The 16,664-nt window shown below is 37.1% G+C and overlaps 1 protein-coding gene across 3 annotated transcripts in view; it reads right to left on the bottom strand.

Moving 5' to 3' along the window:
• Window positions 1-16,664, bottom strand: part of LOC132391710 (limbin-like) — a 205,948-nt gene that overhangs the window by 188,519 nt on the left and 765 nt on the right. For 2 of the 3 annotated variants that reach the window (XM_059965261.1, XM_059965262.1), the window contains exon 3: window positions 3,993-4,138. In XM_059965261.1, the coding sequence (XP_059821244.1) occupies window positions 3,993-4,138 (146 nt within the window). The remainder of the gene's footprint in view (window positions 1-3,992; window positions 4,139-16,664) is intronic. The other variant, XM_059965263.1, reaches the window with a different exon arrangement.

Here is a 16,664-nt window from a genome sequence, read left to right as displayed (position 1 = left end):
TGGTAGAAGCAAATACACTGAAGACATTTAAAAGGCTCAGAGATAAGCATATGGATGAAAGAAAAGCATCAGACTATATGGAGGAAAGGGTTAGATTAAACATACAGTAAGTTAACCGGTCGGCACAACACGGTGAGGGAAAAGGCCTGCATTGTGTTGTACTGGTCTACGTTCCAAAAATATTCTCAATTCTTAACCAGATTTATTTCCTCTTATATTACACAGAAATTTAAGCCTCTCTGTGTCATATTGTTCTACACATCAAACTACTGCTAGCTAACATTCCAATAAGCTTCGCCTGCTCCAGCAATTACCAATCATCTCTGAAATATATCTTCAAATTTTATTATTATAAAATGTACCAGTACTCCGGTAAACCAATCAAGTACTAATGTTCTGATGCACTCTATCAAATAATACACAGCAAATTAAATTTATAAAGCCACTTCTTAAATCATCTTTTAACAATGAAGGGATCCTTGGGATGATTTTAGATGAAATATTAAATAAATTAGTGAATTATTCTGTAATATTTGTAAATTCTATAGAAAATTGTTTCCTATTTTATGATGCAGGCACCTTGACTGAAGCACAACTTAAATAACTTGTCTTCTGACCTCCCAGTTCTGGGTATGAATGTTTGACCTAAAACACTCTCACTTTCTAAAGATACTTCTAAACCTCCATTAGATCTTTCAACACTGCAAGTCAGTTGAATGTCAAGCGTCATTAGCCATTTTTATAATGTTAGAAATAGTTAATTTTCTAATGGAAATGTGAAGTTTGGTTAGCAGCACAGCATGGATTTCTGCAAAGACTGTCCCGCTGGGACATGGAAATAGTGGCAGGGCAAAGGAACTATGGTTGACAAGAGATGTGGAACATGGAGTCAAGAGGAAGAAGGATGCTTAATTAAGGTAATTAAGAAACATTGAGGCATTGCAGATGTATGTGGACAACTGGAGGATGACAAGTACAGGATGATAGAGTTGGACCACTCAGGGATAAAAGGGGAAATATGTATCTGGAGGAAGTAGGAGGAGGTCTTAAGTGAATACTTCGGTTCGGTATTCACCAGTGAAAGAAACCTTGAAAAACGTGAAGGCAACACAGAACAGGATAATTCGTTGAAGCCTGTCAAGATAAAAAAAGAGGCAGTGTTGGAGCATTTGAAAAATATCAGAAGAGATACAGCCAGGGACCATACAGGATCTATCCCAGGTTAGTACAGGATGCCAGGGAAGAGAATGCAGAGGCATTGATACTGTACCTTTGTTCAAGAAAGGCAGTGGGAATAATCCTGGAAATTAGAGGCCAGTGAGCCTTAAACCAGTGGTGGGCAAATTAATGGAGAGTATTCTTAGGGACTGGATTTACAAGTATTTGCAGTAGCATATTCTTTTTAGGGATCGTCAGTATGGTTTTACAGGGCTTCATGAACCTCACTGACATTGAGGCAATGACAAAACAAATTGATAAAAATAGATCAGTGTATTTAGTGTGCATGGATTTTAGAAACATAGAAAATCTACAGCACAATACAGGCTCTTTGGCCCACAATGCTGTGCCAAACATGTACTTACTTCAGAAATTACCTAGGGCTACACACAGCCCTCTTTCTATTTAAGCTTCATGTACCTATCCAGGAGTCTCTTAAAAGACCCTATCGTATCTGGCTCCACCACCATCGCCTGCAGCCCATTCCACGCACTCACCACTCTGCGTTAAAAACTTACCCTTGACATCTCCCCTGCACCTACTTCCAAGCACCTTAAACTTAAGCCCTTTCATGATAGCCATTTCAGCCCTGGGAAAAAGCCTCTGACTATCCACACGATCAATGCCTCTCATTATCCTGTACACATCTATCAGGTCACCTCTCATCCTCCACCGCTCCAAGGCCAATTTCACTCAAACTATTCTCACAGGGCATGCTCCCCAATCCAGGCAACATCCCTGTAAATCTCCTCTGCACACTTTCTATAGTTTCCACATCCTTCCTGTAGTGAGGTGACCAGAATTAAGCACAGAAGTCCAAATGGGGTCTGACCAGGGCCTTATATAGCTGCAATATTACCTCTCGGCTTAAACTCAAAACCCATGCTTGATGAAGGCCAATACAATGTATGCCTTCTTAACCATAGAGTCAACCTGCTCAGCAGCTTTGAGTATCCTATGGACGCGGACCCCAAGATCCCTCTGATCCTCCACACTGCCAAGATTCTTACCATTAATGCTACTCTGTCATCATATTTGAGCTACCAAAATAAACCACCTCACACTTAGCTGGGTTGAACTCCATCTGTCACTTCTCAGCCCAGTTTTGCAACCTATCAATGCTCTGTTGTAATCTCTGACAGCTCTCCACATTATCGACAACACCCCCAACCTTTGTGTCATCAGCAAATTTACTGACTCATCCCTCCACTTCCTCATCCAGGTCATTTATAAAAATCACAAAGAGTAGGGGTCCCAGAATAGAACCTTGAGGCACACCGCTGGTCACTGGCCTCCATGCAGAATATGACCTGTCTATGACCACACATTGCCTTCTGTAGGCAAGCCAATTCTGGATCCACAAAGCAATGTCCCCTTGAATCCCATGCCTCCTTACTTTCTCAATAATCCTTCCATGGGGTACCTTATCAAATGCCTTGCTGAAATTCATATACACTACATCTACTGCTCAACCTTTAGTAAGGCACTCGACAAGGCTCCCACTGGAAGGCTTATTCAGAAAATCGTGAGGCATGAGATCCAGGGAATCTTGGCTAGGTGGCTTCAGAATTGACTTTCCCAAAGAAAGCCAAGGGGAATAGTAGATAGAACATATTCTGCCTGTAGGTGCACGTCCAGAGATGTTTTGGAAGGATCTGTTCTTGTGACTCCGACTCTGTGATTTTTTGTAAATGACTTAGCTGAGGAAGTGGAAGGGTGGACTCATAAGCTTGCAGATGATATGAAGGTTGCTGGTGCTTTGGGATAATGTAGAAGGTCATCATAGGTTAGATGGGACATAGACAAGATACAGAAGTAGGCTAAGAAGTGGCAGACGGAGATCAGTCTGGAAAGGCATGAAGTGAAACACATTAGAAAGTCAAATTTGAAGGCAGACTACAATGTGAATGGGAGGATTCTTAGCAGTGTGAAGAAACAAGAGGGATCTTGGTGTCCATATGCATAGACCCCTCAAAATTGCTGCCCAATTCAATAAGATGGTTAAAAAAGCATATAAGTCTTCATTAGTTGAGTGATTAAGTTCAAGATCCACGGTGTAATGTTGCAGCTCTGTAAAACTCAGGTTAGACCACACTTGGAGTACTGTGTTCAGTGCTGGTCATATAAGTTGCAGGGTACATTTACCAGGATGCTGCCTGGATTAGAGAGCATGTGGAAAGGATAAGAGGGCAAGAGCTTTGGAGCAAGGGAGGATGAGAGTCGATGTGACAGAAATATGTAAGATCATAGGAGGAACAGATAGAGTGGACAGCTGCATATTGTTTTCAGCACAAATTTGGCTAATAACAAGACACACTTTCAAGTTGTTTGGAGCAAAGTTGAAGGGTGATGTCAGAGACAGGTTTTATTTGACTCAGAGTTATAAGTGCCTGGAATGCACTGCCAGGAGTGCTGGCTGAGGCTGGTGTTTTAGCCACATTTTGGAGACTCTCAAATAGGCACAAGGACAACAAAAAAATTGAGGGTTATAACCTGTGTAGGAGTGAGGGTTAGATTAATCTTGGAGTAGGTTTATACAGGTCTGTATGCGCCTGCAGATTGGCTGACACACTCTATACATCAGCACAAATTCTGCACTTAGATATCATGGAATCTATGTAAAATCTTCCATCTCTAACCTCTGCTGTGAATCAGAGTACAATTAGGTGCTCTGGTCAGGGAGCCAGTCACAGCATCATGAAAGGGCCCTGTCTCATCAACTCTCTGAACATCAAAGAACTTTCAATCCATTGATATAATTGTTCTGCACATACCTTCAATGGGGAATGTGGATATTCCTTTCTCCTAGGGGACTCAAACAGCTTGCCCAGTGTCGCAAGTGAGAAGACCGACTGGCTCCATATGCTGCTTGAGGCGGATGAAGACAGAGGACGGTTCTGGAGTTCCTGTGATGAAATCACTACCACCACAATGAAATAAATACATCAGTTGATGCAAAATGCAGCAAGATATTGCTCCAGCAGCACAATTAGACGGCACTGATTAAAGAATAATTTAAAGTCCCAAACCGCTATTAGATTGATATGCCAAGAAATGCATTCTGAGTGACTTTTCCTGTATAGTGATGAAGTTCCAGGCTAGGTTCTGTGTTCAAATATGCCAACAATTGCAAGGAGATTGACAAGAAAAAATATTTAACACTGACAATTCCCAAACAGGTCTTTCAAACCTGTGAAAACAAAGCAACTTCACCAAATAAAGTGTTTCACTAAAAGGGTGCTACCAGAAGTACAAGCTTTTGTAGGGGCTTCTAAAGAAAGCTAAACAGCACTTGTAGTTGTTCCTGCTTAAAAATAAATCGGGGAAGAAGCTGAAGCTGTGAAACAGTTGACACCTAACAAATGGGAAGATCGCGAGATCAGTAGCTGAATGTGTTGCTCTTTCCAGAAAGTCACAGGCTATTGCTGTTGATTCCAAACAGAAGGTCAAATTTGCCACATGAGGTTCAGCAGCAGCGCACAGTATTGGTGGGATACCCCGGCATTTCAGTGGAGAAATTGCCTCTCAGGTTGTGTGACTAGTCTAGCCAGCCACAAAATCAGAGACTTCAAGTGGGATTATTAGGCTTCAGATTAGAAAGCAAAGGAGAACACATGTTATTTTTATTAATTATTTCCCATTTGTTTATATTGTATCTATTTAAAAATGTATCAATTAAACTTACTTTTTAAAACATCTAACACTTTTGATGAATAAACTCTTCTTGGGCTTCAAGCGGGGTACAGGTATCGATTATAACCTATGTTTCGATGACAGACTCTGCCATTTTCTTCAAGGCATCATCCCAGAAGAAGATGGCAGAGTTTGTCATCATAACATCAGCTATAATCGATAATTGGACCCAGCTTGATGCCCAAGAGGAGTTTATTCATCATATACACTGGGAAAGCACTAGATCCTTTTTCATATAACATTTTATTTTTAATTTAATTTTATTAGTTTTCAATGTTTCTGTATATCAGAGACATTTAAAAACTATTGAAAGTCTTCCACATCTCTTGAAGCAAGTTGTTAATGGCTTTTAGGGCATTTGAGTGTATGACCTCTTCATTGAGCTGCTGTAAGTTACTGGACTTTGGGATGAAAAGAGTCAGAAAGTTTAACCTTCTGCACCTGGAGCAGGAAATTGATGAGGGTGGAAGGGAGGGGTCGTCAGATCTCCTCCTCCCACTCTTGGCATATTTGTAGGTTAGCAATTGATTTTTTTTTTATCATTCTACTTTGCAGATGTCAGCAGGCTGTCTCAAATCAATACCAACATAGAAATAAGCACAAAGAAATGCACCTTGTGTTCCCCTGGATATTTTTGACTCAATTCATCCAAACCTTTAAAAATATTTTCACTAATAAAACAGCTAACATAATAATGTCATGGTACATAAACTGAAGCTAGCTCATGCAGACAGATACTACTGAACTGGAATTTACACAATACTTATACAAGTACTTTCCTGCTTTCCTGTTGTATTCCATCCTACTACAACAGTCATGGCATCTATGTACTTACGCCAATAATGTCTATAATTTGATCGTTTATTTCCAAGCATTTATGTCATAATTACAAGTGTCATACACAGTCGAAAGGCTGGTTGCTAATCTTCATTTTTCTCACTCATATAAACTTTACACAATGAACTTCTTGGATAGGTGCAACATTCTGGATTACCACAAGTGTGAACTAATACCGAGATTAAGTGTGGTACGTCTGGTTTTGGGTCCACTGTGATAAAAAGTGGATCAGAAAGTTGTAACATCTATCAGTTTTGGATTTCTTGAGGAGATTTTTGCACTGAGGATTGACTGCTTTGCAGATTTCCTCAGGGTGGAACAATATTTTCCATATGACTACACAGGGACAATTGACATAATTAGAAATTATAAGCAATATTAGTCAATTATCTGTGATTGTCACCTTATTCTTTTTAAGTAATGATGTTGCCATTCTCTCAAATCTCTAAATTTCTATTCAACAACTCCACTTACATCACACTATGGAAGAGCTGATTTACAGAAATCCAAATTTATGCCCAAATTTTCCAATAATTTTTTTACAGTAATTTTCAAGACAGTAGTTAGTTATGGGTACATAAACATCACTATAAGCTACAAATTAGAGACAGCAGTGAATTAATTCAAAATACAAAGTGCGTTTAAGTAAGCAGCTGCTATCCTCAACAAGAGGCCTCTGAAGAGATTTGCTTTGGAAGCCAAATCTTTTCTATTGACACTTGTATCTGAACTTCATCAAACAATGAAACTTCCATTGATGTTAAGGAAATCAATTAGATTCAAATTATACTACACATGGGAGGACAATGGATGTTAAACAACCCTCACTGAAATTGTTCATTTCCAACATGGAGAAAACTCAGATTTTATAAAGATTGGCTTTATTCGTCGCATGTACATTGAAACATACAGTGAAATACACTATCTGTATTAATGACCAACACAGTCTGAAGGTGTCCTCAAAAATTCAAAGCACATTTATTATAAAATATATACATTATACGCCTTGAAATTTGTCTACTTACATGCAGCCACAAAGCAAGAAACACAAATAACCCAATAAAAAAAGACCAAAATGCACTGCACAAGGGGGTGGGGCGGCAGGGGAGAGGGGAGAGCCTTGGTCCCCACCATCACACCAGCAGGGCAGAAACGTACAGCAGCCAGATCAGTTCATAGCCTTAGTGCCACAGAGAAAGGAATAAATATTTTTAGGATAGCAAGCAAAATCAACCCAACCCTGACATCTGTACCTGCCCCTCGCGCTTCCAGTCTATCCGGGCTGAACGTTAAGCTGTCCAAGCAACGAATAACGCCATGTTTTCAGACCCAAATCCAGGTGACCCGGTACACTTGGGCTGCCCAACCTGAAGCTGTTCTCGATCTCATCAAATAGATTTGATGTTTGCAGCGATACAACCTCACACCCAGCTTAGGAGGACGGGCACTGAAACTCTTCCGCATCGACTCCTCTCCAAATCGCTCACTCCATCTCCAGCCACGATATGAAATCCATTTCCCTCTGCAGCTCGAGCACATTGCGCCTCCTAATTTCCAATATGGCTCATTCCCCGATCCAACCACGTTTCCGCCTGCCTTACTGTCTGCAGTGATAGTTCACAATTTACATCAGAAAAGATGTTGTAAGTAACGTTGCTAATTCTCCTGCCTTAAGATTTACCAGTAAGCTGTTGTGCATTTCAGTAGCACCATATTAAACCCGTAAGTGATGCTGTGCTTCAGGGGCTAACATAGGATGCCCACAACATCTAAATCCCAACCCTACGTCTTTGGCATGTGGAAATTGGAGCATCCAGAGGAAACCCACATAGTCACAGGGAGAACGTACAAACACCTTACACACAGCAGCAGGTCACCAACAGTTCTCAGGAACGGAACCCCTATGTGACCTACACATCCCTGTTTGAGAAGAACATATGTATAACTGATCCAACAACTGAAAACTGTATTTATATAGCCCCTTTACTACAGAAAAAAAAATCCAAAATGCTTCAACTGACAGATCTATTCAAAGATATCAACGGAATTGAATATCATACATTGTAGTTCATATGTACAGAACCAGTTAGTACGGAAACAAGAGGTAGCGCTGCTCAGGTCATAGCTGGAGAGATGGTGCAGGAGTGGGTGGTAAGGATTCCAATAGCATTAATGTTGGCACTGAGGAATGTAGATGCGGTACAGCTTAGATCAGTTGTATCTCATAATGTTGAGGACAATGTTCTTGAAGGCAGATTTGTTAGCGGTTCCAGGGATAGTTTACACTAGCTTGGTTGGGGAATCAGATGCTGACAATTGATTCAAAAGGTAGAAATGCAGAAAATAAATAAGTGAGATTGATAGTAATAGAAATACGTCCTCTGGCTTAATGATATAACCTAATTGCAAGGAGTGGTGCTAATAAGGGAGATAAGACTAATAGGTGCATATAATTTAGCTATTATGAAGTGTTGTTTAAAGACAGGCAGGTTGTTTAACATTGTGGTTACAGATTTTCAAGATGAAATAGTGGGAATTCAAAAAGGTGGCATGTGGTACAGCTCTGGCGCGTTAAAGGAACATCAAGTGAGGCTATGAGGGTTGAACTAAATAACAAAAGAGGGCAAGCTTCTGAGAGTTTATCACAGACCTGCTATCAGACTGAGGGAGTTACAAAAGCTAATTTCTGCTACACAGGAGTATCAGGTCAGTAAGAGCAGGATATTTCAGTTACACAGATATTAACTGCGTTAAATATATTCATGACACAGAATTCCTAAAATGCATTCAGAGGAACTTTTTTTTTAATCCAGTACTTGCAACACCAGGACAGAGGATTGGAAATTGTAGAAATATTTTCAGGAATAAAACTATATTGTTGTAATGATCCCAATTCAGTCAGCTTTAGCATTGCCATAAAGACAGGGGGGAAAAAAGGAAAAAAGAAAGAAAAGGCTCTAATTTGGGGAAGGCAATGTTTTTTTGAGACCAAGAAACAATTTAGTGAGACTAGAAACAGTTCAATGGTAAATCAATCCAAAAGCAATTGGAGACATTTAAGTTGTAAGTGGTTCACAGTAAACCTATTCTCTCAAATCAAACGGGTGGACAGCTGAATCTAGAGGTCCCTAGATGACATGCTGCATTGAAGGCAGGAAAAAGTAAAGGGAAAATCTGTCAGATGCCAAAAGCTTAATATACCTTTGGGCGAACAAGGACATAAGAATGTCATCGTTAGGATGAAGGACTGTAAAATATTGGATGAGATAAACACAGGTAAATTGAAACAGTTAAGAGCATAAATCATTTTTGATAAAGGATAATTTACCATGTCCAGGCTGTTAAAAGAAACAAGGGAGGAATTGGCAAAGTTCTGAGCACGATTTCTTATTCCTTCCTGGCCACAGGAGTAGTGCCTATTAGGAATATGTTACATTTATATCAGGATGATGTGCAGCTTTGTTGGGAATGTTCTTACAAGCCTACTGATATTCCTGGTTCATAGATACTGGCTACGCAGGTAAATGCAGTATGTTGTGTACATGGTGTGCAAGCGGATGTATTCAGAAAGCTTTCCATGACTGTTGTTTTCTATTAGTTAGATGGGAGAAAGGCTTTGGGATGTCAGATGATGATTCAATCTGTTCCTGTGCTGTGACTACCTTATGGTTCTTTAGATTAAACCACAATGCTGGGGGGACGTCATGTGATGACGTAGGATCGAGACGCTGGAACCCAGCCCTCCCGTAAAAAAGTTAATAAATTAATGTTTAAGTGAAGAAAAGTTAATTAATACTTTTTTAAGGTTACTTATAAATTACTCTGGATTGTTTTAAGCTATGCCTCATAAACAGAGGACGAAGAAAATTACTACCACGAAGACCGCTCAAGTTGGAACAGAATCAAGGCCTACTTCTACTGAAGAACCACGGACTCAGGTACAACACACCACCGGTGAAACAGAAAAGGAGACCGCGGCAGCATCGGCCATTTCTAAAGGGAAAGATCAATGAGAACTGCGCAAACGTAAAGGAACGAGCATGCACAAAAGAGAGCAACTAGAACTACAAAACCCAGCAATGACTGAAACCGACAGTGAAAGTGAGTCTGAGAGAGAGCCGGACTCTCTGGAAAAATCAGACGAAGATGGAGAAGAAGATGAAAGTTCCTCTGAAAATACAAAAAAGACTTTGAGGCAAATAATGCATAAATTAGAAAAATTAAATGCATTAAAAGTAATTAAAAGTAACCAAAAAGTAATTAAAGAAAAAATAACAAATATGGAGGCTATGTTTGATAAAATGACAAAGAAACAGGAAAAAATGGAAAAGAAAATTACAGATTTGGACGTCAAAATGGAAGAAATGGATGGAAGAATGAAGAAGATGGAAGATGATAATGATGCCTGGACATCAGAAAGAAAACAACTCGTGTGAAAAATTGATAAGCTTGAAAATTTTAGTAGACGCAACAATATTAAAATTGTTGGACTTGAAGGTACTGAAGGAGAATACCCAATAAATTTTTTTCAAAAATGGATTCCTGAAAAATTGGAAATGGGAGAAGAAAGGGTGCACAGAGCCTTAAGACCAAGATCTCAAGATGATCAAAATCCGCGATCAATTTTGATAAGATGTTTAAGATACCAGGATAAAGAAAAGATTTTGAGGGCGGCTGCCCAGGGTGCTAAAAGAAGAAAAGGTTCGTTGATGATAGCAGAGAAACCAGTTCTTTTTTATCCTGATATAAGTTATAACCTTTTGAAGAGAAAGAAAGAATTTAATTCAGCTAAAAATGTTTTATGGGAAAAAGATTATAAGTTTTTAATGCGTCACCCAGCAACATTGATAATTTTTTTGGAGGAGGGAAAAAGATTTTTTTCTGATTATCAAGATGCGGAGGTGTTCGCACAAAAACTTCCATCTCTTCGCTAATTAAACGTAGAGACTTCTAAATGTAATGGTTAAAGACGAAGACAGAGAAAGCAAATGGAACTGATGGACATTTAAGGATGATATTAGGGAGAAAAGTAAAATTTTAGAAATATTAATTGAGAATAGTATGTTTTTTTTATATATATATACTTTTTAAGTTGGGGGGGGGGCTGGGGAGCTTTGAATCGGTTACTACGGGATTCACATGTGTAATCATGGCGATTGCCATGACCCGTACAATAGAGGGGGGTAATGTTGTGTTTTTTTTCTTTCACAACATTAGTAGGGGGGTATTTTGTTTTTTTCTTTATTTTCTATTTTTCTTCTATTCTTTTGCCTGGATGATTGGTGGGGACACACATAGCAACATGGAGACTTATAAAAAGATTTCCCAGGATACAATGAAAGTTGAAAGATTAGGTATTATTATAGATTGGAGTAACATAAATAAAAATAATGACTAATTTATTGAATTTTTTAAGTTTTAATGTTAATGGGCTTAATGGACCAATAAAAAGAAAAAGAATTTTAACATATATTAAAAAAATGAAAATAGATATAGCTTTCTTACAAGAAACTCATTTAACGGATATAGAACATCAGAAATTAAAAAGAGACTGGGTTGGAAATGTTATTGCAGCTTCATTTAACTCAAAGGCAAGAGGAGTTGCAATTTTGGTTAATAAAAATTTACCAATTAAAATACAAAATGTATTAATTGATTCGGCAGGAAGATATTTAATTATACATTGTCAAATTTTTTCAGAACTATGGACTCTTATGAATATTTATGCACCAAATGAAAATGATGTAAAATTTATACAGGAGGTCTTTTTGAATTTGGCTAATGCACATGATAAAATATTAATAGGTGGAGATTTAATTCAATTCTACTAAAACGTCAAGATTTTTGTGATTTTATGAAAAAGCAGATTCAGTTCTTTTTAGATACAAATTTACATTCAGTTGATGATAAATTTATATTGCGGGAAGCAATGAAAGCATATTTGAGAGGCCAAATAATAAGTTATACTTCTAAAATTAAGAAGGAATATATGATAGAAATAGATCAATTGGAAAAAGAGATTATAAAATTAGAAAAAGAATCTCAAAGAAATATAACAGAAGAAAAATGAAGACAACTTATTAATAAGTTAAAATATAATACACCCCAGACATATCGAACAGAAAAAGCAATTATGAGAACTAAACAGAGATATTATGAACTAGGTGAAAGATCACATAAAGTTCTTGCATGGCAGTTAAAAACAGATCAGATTTCTAAAACAATAAATGCAATTCGAACAAAAGTGAATGAAATTACTTATAAGCCTTTAGAAATTAATGAGGTTTTAAGAATTTTTATTCTGAGTTGTATAAATCAGAATCAAAGAATGATGACGTTAAGATAGAAGAATTTTTATCACAAATAACTCTTCCAAAATTAAATACAGAAGAACAGAAGGGATTAGGTATGCCTTTTACATTGAAAGAGGTCGAAGAAGCTTTGGGATCACTTCAAAGTAATAAATCTCCAGGAGAAGATGGTTTTCCACCTGAATTTTATAAAAAGTTTAAAGATTTATTAATTCCTCCTTTTATGGAGTTAATATATCAAGCGGAAAGAACGCATAAACTTCCAGAATCTTTTTCCAACAGCTATTTTAATAGTATTGCCAAAAAAAGATAGAGACCTTTTAAAACCAACATCATATAGACCTATTTCTTTATTAAACACCGATTATAAAATAATAGCAAAAATTTTATCTAATAGATTATCTAAATGCTTACCAAAATTAGTGCATATGGATCAAACAGGATTTATCAAAAACAGACAATCGGCAGATAATGCAACTCGGTTATTTAGTATAATCCATTTAGCACAAAAGAGGGAGGAAATGAGTGTGGCAGTTGCTTTAGATGCAGAAAAAACATTTGATAGATTGGAATGAGATTTTTTATCTAAGTTACTGGAAAAATATGGATTAGGAACATCATTTATAAAATGGATTAAAACCTTAAATACTAATCCCAAAGCTAAAGTAGTGACAAATGGTCAAATTTCAACATCATTTCAGTTAACAAGATCAACTAGGCAAGGTTGCCCATTATCACCTGCTTTATTTGTGTTGGCAATAGAACCACTAGTTGAATTAATTAGAATGGACCCAGATATTAAGGGTTTCAGAGTTAATCAGGAAGAATACAAGATTAACTTATTTGCTGATGATGTTCTACTTTATTTAACAGATCCATTACATTCGCTACGCAAATTATCTTATAGATTAGAAGAATATGGGAAAATATCGGGTTATAAAATAAATTGGGATAAAAGTGAAATTTTACCTCTTACTAAAGGAGATTATAATCAATGTCGATTAATAACTCAATTTAGATGGCCAGCAAATGGTATAAAATATTTAGGTATAAGAGTTGATAATGACATAAAAAACTTATATAAATTAAATTATTTACCACTTTTGAAAAAAATTCAGGAAGATCTTGAAAAATGGATGGCATTACCAATAACATTAGTAGGTAGAGTAAATACTATAAAAATGAATATATTCCCTAGACTACAATATTTATTTCAATCATTACCAATACAATTACCCCAGAAGTTTTTTCAAGAGTTAAACAAATATGTGAGGAAATTCCTCTGGAAAGGTAAGATGTCAAGAATATCGTTGGAAAAATTGACATGGAAATTTGATCTAGGAGGATTACAACTTCCAAATTTTAAGAATTATTATAAAGCAAATCAACTTAGATTTATTGCATCTTTTTTCGAGAAAGATAAACCGGCATGGATTAGAATAGAATTAGATAAAATAGGAGAAAACATACCAGAAGATTTTATATACAAATGGGAATCTAAATGGATACGGGAAAAGAAAGAATCTCCTATATTAAAACATTTGATTGACTTATGGAATAAGATAAATGTTGATGATGAGACAAAAAAGTCCTTATTAGCAAAGAGATCTTTAATTCAAAATAGACTTATTCCTTTCACAATGGACAATCAACTTTTATATAATTGGATTTAAAAAGGGATTAGATATATAGGGAATTGTTTTGAAGGAGGTATATTAATGTTGTTTGATCAATTAAAGAATAAATATAAAATATCAAATAACACTTTATTTTGTTACTTTCAATTAAGGGCTTATTTAAGAGAAAAATTAGGTCAAACAATGTTATTGCCGAAATCTAATGAAATAGAAATTTTAATTCAAAAAGGAAATATTAAAAAATTTATATCTTGTATGTATAATTTGATTCAAAGACAGGCAATTAAACAAGGAGTCCATAAGTCAAGACAAAAATGGGAAAGTGATTTGGATATTAAAATTGAAGAAACAAATAGGTCAAGACTATGTCTTGATAGTATGACAAATACAATAAATGTTCGGTTAAGATTAGTGCAATATAATTTTCTACATCAATTATATATTACACCACACAAAATAAAAAAATTAAATCCACATTTATCGGATCAGTGTTTCCGATGTAACCAGGAAACTGGTACTTTTTTACATTCGACATGATCTTGCTCTAAAATTCAACGTTTTTGGACAAATTTAAGACTTTTACTGGAACAAATTATAGGAACACAATTTCCTCATAATCCAATATTACTTTTACTAGGTGATATTGAAAGGATAAAACCGAAACTCAAACTAAATAAATACCAGAAAGAATTTATAAAAATTGCACTGGCAGTAGCCAAAAAAGCTATTGCAGTTACTTGGAAATCGGATACATATTTAAGTATAGACTCTTGGAAGAAAGAAATCTATGGCTGTATTCCATTAGAAAAAATTACTTATAATTTAAGAGATAAATATGAAATATTTCTGAAAATTTGGAGCCCTTATTTACAAAAGACAGGATTAAATATATAGATGCTCTGAAGATGAAACAATTGGTTATTAGGGGAAAGAAACAAATATACATATTAAAGTTATTACGAATTCCATGGAGCATGTGGAGATCTTCCAACAACCAGGCATTCTTTCTTTCTTTCTCTTTTTTTTTCTATAGGGCAGTTAGGGGGGAGGGGTTAAGGGGAGGGGGTAAGGGTTATATACATTTTTTTCATGCTTTACTTTGTAACTATTTAAAAATGCAATCAAAAATGTTTTCAAAAAAAAACACAATGCTGTTTCAATTGTACTAACAGATAATAAGGTGGAGATAAGCTCCTACTACCGACGAAATAACCCCAATAGTTTGCATCTCAAACAGCATCTGGCAACCAAGTCCAGCTCATGGCCTTCACTTGTGGAATGATTTAGTGATAAGCCCAGTGGAACTGATTCAGATCGGAGAAGGGGCAAAGATGAGTTACTCGTGCCTTAATACCAAACCCTTAGGGCAGTTGGGGCTGTCAGTTGTGACTGACACCCCATCTAGGAGGGGGAAAATTTAAAACAGATCTAAAGCCTCCGCTGATTTGCGGCAATTCCCACTATTGGGGAAGACTCGCTCCGGGGCTGGAGAGGCTAATAAAGTCCTACGTTCAGTTCAACACCAAGGCTACCTCCACACTAGACTGGATAATTTAGAAAATGCCGGTTTTGCATAAAAACGAAAGATGTCCACACAAGCGTTTTTGAAAATACCTCTGTCCACATTAAATCAGGTATTTGGGCGAATCTCCTCCTACTAGGTATATGCAGGACACATCTACAGAAAACAAGTGATACGTTTGGTGTCAAATCTCGCTGTGAAAGTGTGCCTTTGTCCAGTTACACACTAGAAAATCTTAAAAGGAAATCGACAAAGAACAGACAGCTGTTGGCTCTCGTGCAGGACGTAAAACTAAAAAAAACAAATACTGGAGTGTATGGAGGCAACCAACAGGAAGTTCACGGACAGATTGACCCAGATGACGATGAACATTGAAAAACTGACGAATTCTGTTGCATTAATAAAGCACCTTGTTAAATGTATAAAACATGTCTGCATCAGTGTTATCTTGTATTTCCATACAATGTTACATTAGGCTGTTACACATCTGTTGTCAGAGAAGTACTTACATAAATAGGTAAACCACCTTCATATGAGCAAGGACAGAAAACAGGGCAAAGTGAGTATACTTATTTATTCAGTAAGTTATCAGAATCAGAATTTAATCACCAAGTACCTGTACACAGACAAGGAATTTACTTCCGGCAGATGTTGTCTCTCTGCTCATAACAATAATAATGATAAATATAAATGAAAATATAGATTATACATACAAGTAGTGCAATCCAAGTAATAGTTAGCCGACAGTTAACCGGCAGTTAACTGTTCAGCAAAGTGACCGCAGTAGGGAAAAATCTTCTCCAGTGCCTATTACGGTAGTCTTAGTCTGGAGGGATCTGAAGCGCCTACCAGACGGAAGCAGTTCAAACAGTCCGTGCGCAGGGTCAAAGTATTTGGTGAGTATATTTCTAACTCTCCTGGCTTCAGTCTGGAGGGTTGTGTTCAAGAAGACAATGAAATGCTGTGCTGCCGCCACCATCTGTTCCGGCACGTGGTGACAGCCTTTTCAGAAATCTCCGGTTACCCCGTCCACACTACTCTGCCCAACTGGCGTTTTCAAATTTACACACTCCGGAGGGCGTTTTAGAAAAGCTCCATTTTTGGGGGGAGGATAACGCTGTTGCAGTGTGGACGGTGGGTTAAAACGAGAGAAAAAGCTTTGGTTATAGATTTATTCGGCTTAAATGCAACTCCTGCAATGCTGCTGGTGCCAAGCTGCATCAATGTCTGCCATTTATTTGGATTCATCAACTGGGTAGAGAGGAGGAGCCCGCTGGATAGGCAACAGCTCGCACTCTGTATCTTACTGCCTTGGCTAGCGTCCACAGTAGACCCTGACCAACTGGGGGCCTCCAATCCTCATGATATTAATAAAACAATATGTTATGTTTCAACCAATTAGAAATAAAAGCGCGAATACAGATCACACCAGAATCAAAAGATGCT

The sequence above is a fragment of the Hypanus sabinus genome, chromosome 3 (assembly GCF_030144855.1).
Source record: "Hypanus sabinus isolate sHypSab1 chromosome 3, sHypSab1.hap1, whole genome shotgun sequence".
In the NCBI taxonomy this organism is placed as follows: domain Eukaryota; kingdom Metazoa; phylum Chordata; class Chondrichthyes; order Myliobatiformes; family Dasyatidae; genus Hypanus; species Hypanus sabinus.
The sequence above is the reverse complement of the archived record's forward strand: the minus strand, read 5'-3'. Positions and strand labels throughout refer to the sequence as shown.